Source organism: Suricata suricatta, chromosome 6, assembly GCF_006229205.1.
Source record: "Suricata suricatta isolate VVHF042 chromosome 6, meerkat_22Aug2017_6uvM2_HiC, whole genome shotgun sequence".
Taxonomy (NCBI): Eukaryota; Metazoa; Chordata; class Mammalia; order Carnivora; family Herpestidae; genus Suricata; species Suricata suricatta.
In genome coordinates, this window is record NC_043705.1 from 24,089,927 (window position 1) to 24,094,396 (window position 4,470).

At 58.3% G+C, this 4,470-nt stretch overlaps 1 protein-coding gene across 1 annotated transcript in view; it reads right to left on the reverse strand.

Moving 5' to 3' along the window:
- Positions 1 to 4,448, reverse strand: part of SHROOM1 (shroom family member 1) — an 8,367-nt gene extending 3,919 nt beyond the window's left edge. Inside the window, exons 1-3 of the mRNA XM_029941168.1 lie at positions 4,343 to 4,448; positions 3,842 to 3,995; positions 7 to 282 (exon numbers count right to left, since the gene is read on the reverse strand). Coding sequence (XP_029797028.1) covers positions 7 to 244 — 238 coding nt within the window. The 5' untranslated portion in view covers positions 245 to 282; positions 3,842 to 3,995; positions 4,343 to 4,448. The remainder of the gene's footprint in view (positions 1 to 6; positions 283 to 3,841; positions 3,996 to 4,342) is intronic.
- Between the last annotated feature and the right edge of the window lie 22 nt (positions 4,449 to 4,470).

Here is a 4,470-nt window from a genome sequence, read left to right on the forward strand (position 1 = left end):
ATGCACGAAGGCCGGCGGCGGGCGCGGCGGGGGCCGGGCCGCCCCACACCACGCGCACGTAGTCCCAGTCTAGGTAAGGGAGGAGGTCGGTCCCAGGCGACGGCGTGCGCGGCTCGGGAGCGCCGGAGGCCGCGGAGAAAGAGCTGTAGGCCGAGTCAGCGCGCGCGGACAGCCGCCGCAGGTCCAGGCTGCGAGTGGACGAGGCTGGGGAGGCACGGTCGCCCCCAGGCCCCAGGGCCTCCATGGCTGCACAGGTGAGTGCTTAGACCAGCTCCGTGGTTCCTGGAAGAACACAGATGGTGCAGTGGGGGAGGAGCCCGGGTAAGGCTGGGCACTACCACAGGGACAGCCAGGTGCTTACACATCCCCTCTTTGGTCACACGATCTTTAGTGCTGCCATTTCCAGGGTCAGGGATGGCATGGACGGTGGGGCCAGCCCCTGGGAGCAAGTCTAGAGTTTGAGGGCCTTAACTCTTACCCCTTAGCTCAGGGGAAGGAACTGGCAACTGGCCAATGCCCTCCTGGGGCTCTCCTGGCTGATAGCCTGACTCTACCCTGGCACCTCCTGGAGCGCTGAGAATGTACCCATACTCCTTCCCTCTTCAACCCAGTCCCACCCAGGCTACTTCCTGCCAGCTTTGTTAGCTTCTCCGTGTGATCTTTCCCTGATAAACAATGGTCAAGAACGTTCTGAGATCACAGGGGACCCAGAAAGGAGGGGGGAAGAACCGAGTCAGGTGGTACTGGCAGCTTCACAGCCTCCCTTCCTCCCACCGTGTCAATTATGTTCCAGGTGCTTTATAGAAATATTTATCTTGATATTCACAACTGCTATCTGCATTTTACAGATGAGGACACTGGGGTTTTTAGGGGGAAATGATTTGCCCAGGGGCACACAGCTGGTAAGAAGCAGAGCCCTGCCTGGAATCTGGGCCTGTCTCCAAGCTTACTGCAGCCAGAATCAATTTCCTAGAAGCAAACCCTGCTGAAAGCCAGTTTACCGATACCCCCACCCCCAGCCGCCTAAGTCCTCCACAAAGCCCAAATTCCACATGGGAACCATTCACCCTCACCTCCTCTCAAAATACAGTCAGATTCCAGAATAATATGGTCTCTGCTTTGGAGCCTCACACCCCAGTCTTTGTCCTGCTGCTCCTCCTACTAGGCCCAGCTTAAAGGTCTCTGACCTTTTGGGACCCCCTACAGTGCCCTGACCTCCCCCCCCCAGCCCCCCAGCACTCATCGCCCTGCCGTGTAATTGTTGGCTCACTACTTGTGATTCCGATTCCCTCTTCCCATTCCACCCTCAGGAGAACAGGCCCTGCACTTACTCATCTCTGTCCCCTCAGTGCCTGGCATGAGGTCGATGTTAAAGAAATAGCTGTTGAATGGCAAGGAAAGGAGTAGACTTGCAGTGAGTGCATGGAGGGTGGCTTTGGTGGAGAAGGAAGAGGGCTCCTTTGCTTCTGCCCACTCTTCTCTCCCCAGTTGTCTTTCCCGGTGAATGGGGACAGAATGAATGGGGCAGCTGTCACCATGGATACTGTCCAGGTTACTTACGCATTATTAAGAACCAAAAGAGCAGACAGGTACAGATGGAGCAGGAGAGGCCAGAAATCAGTACCTCTCCAGGCCAAGAGGCGGGAGGGGGGAGTTGAGTGGGTGTGCATTGAGTTTTGGGGAGCTGAGGCTCCTTAAGGGCCCTGGGGACTTTGGGAAGGGGAAGGGCTTGCTTTCCCTGAGCCGGGCTGGTGAGGGGTGCAGAGGACGGTGACCTGCAGCTGGAGTGGGAACTGCAAAGTGGGCTTGGCTTACTTGAGCCTTTTAAACTGAAACTCATGGTCACCCTCATCCCCTTCCCCTAGGCCCCAGATGCTACAGAGTGCAGGTCAGGGTCGGTAGGGGAGGTTAACAGTGAGGATGTGGTGTTTTCTAGAAGGGAGAGGCAGTACCTGCAACATTCTCAGGAGGGGCTCTCAGCTGACCTGGACCCAGCGCATCTGCACATTACCAACTTTGGAAGCATCTTTATGCCCACTGAGACCAGCCCAGCACACTGGTCCTCATGCTCAGGTTTGGGGACCTCTTTTGCAAGTGTTTCCAGTCTCTGGACTTGAGGAAGACAAGAAGCTACTCTGAGTAGCAGCTCCTGGGAGGACAGCCACCTCCTCTAGGACACCCACCCTAGGCACCTGGCCACTAGCCCTTTCTCTTCCTATTCTGAGCCCAGCAAGGAGTCTTGTTTTCCCTGGCTCATGCCACCCATGCCTGCCCAATGTTGGCTTCCTGCATCTATAGGCCCCAATGACTTTTCAAATACAGAAAAGGTTCCTCCAAAAAGACCTTGAAATTTTTATCTTATTTGTGAGTTGCTGTGTTCACAAAGGATTCTGAGGTCACCAAATAAAAACAGCTTAAATGGATAAATAAATAAAACTGTGTGCACATATGTTTGCTTTTCGCCCCTAACTTGTCTTGAGGATGCTTTTTTTCTTTTAATGTTTATTTAGCTTTGAGAAAGAGAGGGGTGGGAGGGGCAGAGAGACAAGGAGACACAGAATCCAAAGCAGGCTCCAGACTCTGAGCTGTCAGCAGAGAGCCCGACACGGGGCTTGAACCCACAAACTGTCATATGCTTCCCAGACTGAGCTGCCCAGATGTCCCCTTGAGGATACTTTTTTAATGGTGGCCTCAGGAGACTGATAACCATGCAGGAAGCTCAGTGCTGTGCTATGAGGGTGTAGCTCCTGTTTTGGGGTCTCAACACACAAAGGAAGGAGTCTGCACACTTGACTGGCCGCAGGAGCCTCTTGCTGGCCAGCCAGCCAGCCACTGTGGCTGGGGGCAGCCACACCCCTGCAGCCCTAGCCCCCTCCTTAGTGTCAGCTGTGGGCAGGGCTGCAGAGCCAGCCCTACAGAGAACTGAAGTGAAAAGCCTGGAGCTCTCCAGTCCTTGCTCCAAGCATCAACAGAGCAGGGGGAGCAGCATGAACTCCCTGCTAGAAAACCACCAGATTGTGGCTCAGCAGGGGGAGGTCACATATACTCGTCCCCTGAATGAAAGAGCAAGAGAGGAAAAGGAGGCCAAGATGACCTGAGTGGTCAGAGCTGGAGGCCTGCGAGGCAGAGCTGCCCATCTCAGGAAGGAAGAAGCTGAAATGGGGGGCTGGCCCAGGGGTCCAGGGCTCATTCAGTCCAGGGCCTGTGGGCTGTGCGGTGTCCGTGGCAAGTTTAGGAAGCTGGGAAATTGGGATGTAGGTCTAGACCTCAGCAGAGAGGTTGGATGAAGTACGCAGGCCGACTCATGGTTTTTAATGAGGCGTTGTTGGGAAATAGATGAAGACAGCTTTCTGGCTCCTCAAACCTCCCCAAAGCAACAGGGCAGATCCAGGTAAGGTGACCAGAAAGGTAGACAACCTCAAATGATGAACGAAGATCAGGGATTAGAGCACACTCTCTTCAAGGCTACCTCACATTTGACTGCTCTATGGAGAGGTTGTCCAGGCCGCCCCTCTCGGATGGCTCTTCCCTCAGTACTAGGCTCACTGTGGGGACAATGCCTGCACCGCAGTGCCCCCTCCACACTGAGCTTCTGGGTCCTGGGTCGTGTCTTGAATGCCAGCGTCCCAGATGTGGGGAAGTTGTGTGGCTCTCCCATCCCCTGCGAGCCCTTTCTCCAGGCTGGTCTGACCCCGACGGTGTGGCCCGCGCAGCCTCGGCTCTCTGTCGCTCTAGCCCACATGGAGTCCCCAGAGACTGGAGCTCTGCGCCACGCGCAGAAAAGGCGGGATACGGATTGCACCCAGGGACAGGAGGCCGCGGTCGTGGGCGGGCCACATACCTGAGGCTTCAAGCTCTAGAGAGTCGACGCGGGACAGAGGCACAAGCCTGGCGACCGCAGGGGGCGGCAGAGTCACGCGGTGTGGCGCGATAGCGGGACCCCGGGGATGCCGGGAGAGCCGATGGCCGCTGGCCGGCACATTTCGGGGCCTTTCCTGTTGAGTGCACCGTCGGGAAAGGAGGGCTCAGACCCGTGAGGGAGACTGCGGGGTTTGGGCGAGGGGGCCCGGGGTCTCGGACAGAGACCCCGCTGCGTTCGCTGGCCCCACGGCGCGCCCCTCCGCAGCCCCAGCCGCTCGGTGTGTCTGCGTCCTCCCGCCGCTCCGACAAAAGTACCCGCACGCAAGGGCCCGCCTCGGCCCGCGAAGTCCAGACTAGGCGCGGGGCGAACACCTCCAGCCCAACGACTGGAGGGTGCCCCGCGGCGCCCCAGCCCTCCCCGCCACGGGGCGCGTCCTGCCCCCGCCGGGAAGGGGACCCGCCGGCCGGCCACGCAGCATACCTGAATTCCAGCCGGAGACGCGCTCCTGGGCGCCAGCGGCCGCGCGGTGACATCAGAGCCCCGGGCTCCGGCTCCCGACCCCACCTCCAGGCTCCGGCCGCCGCGGGGGCGGTGCCACGTCCGGCCAC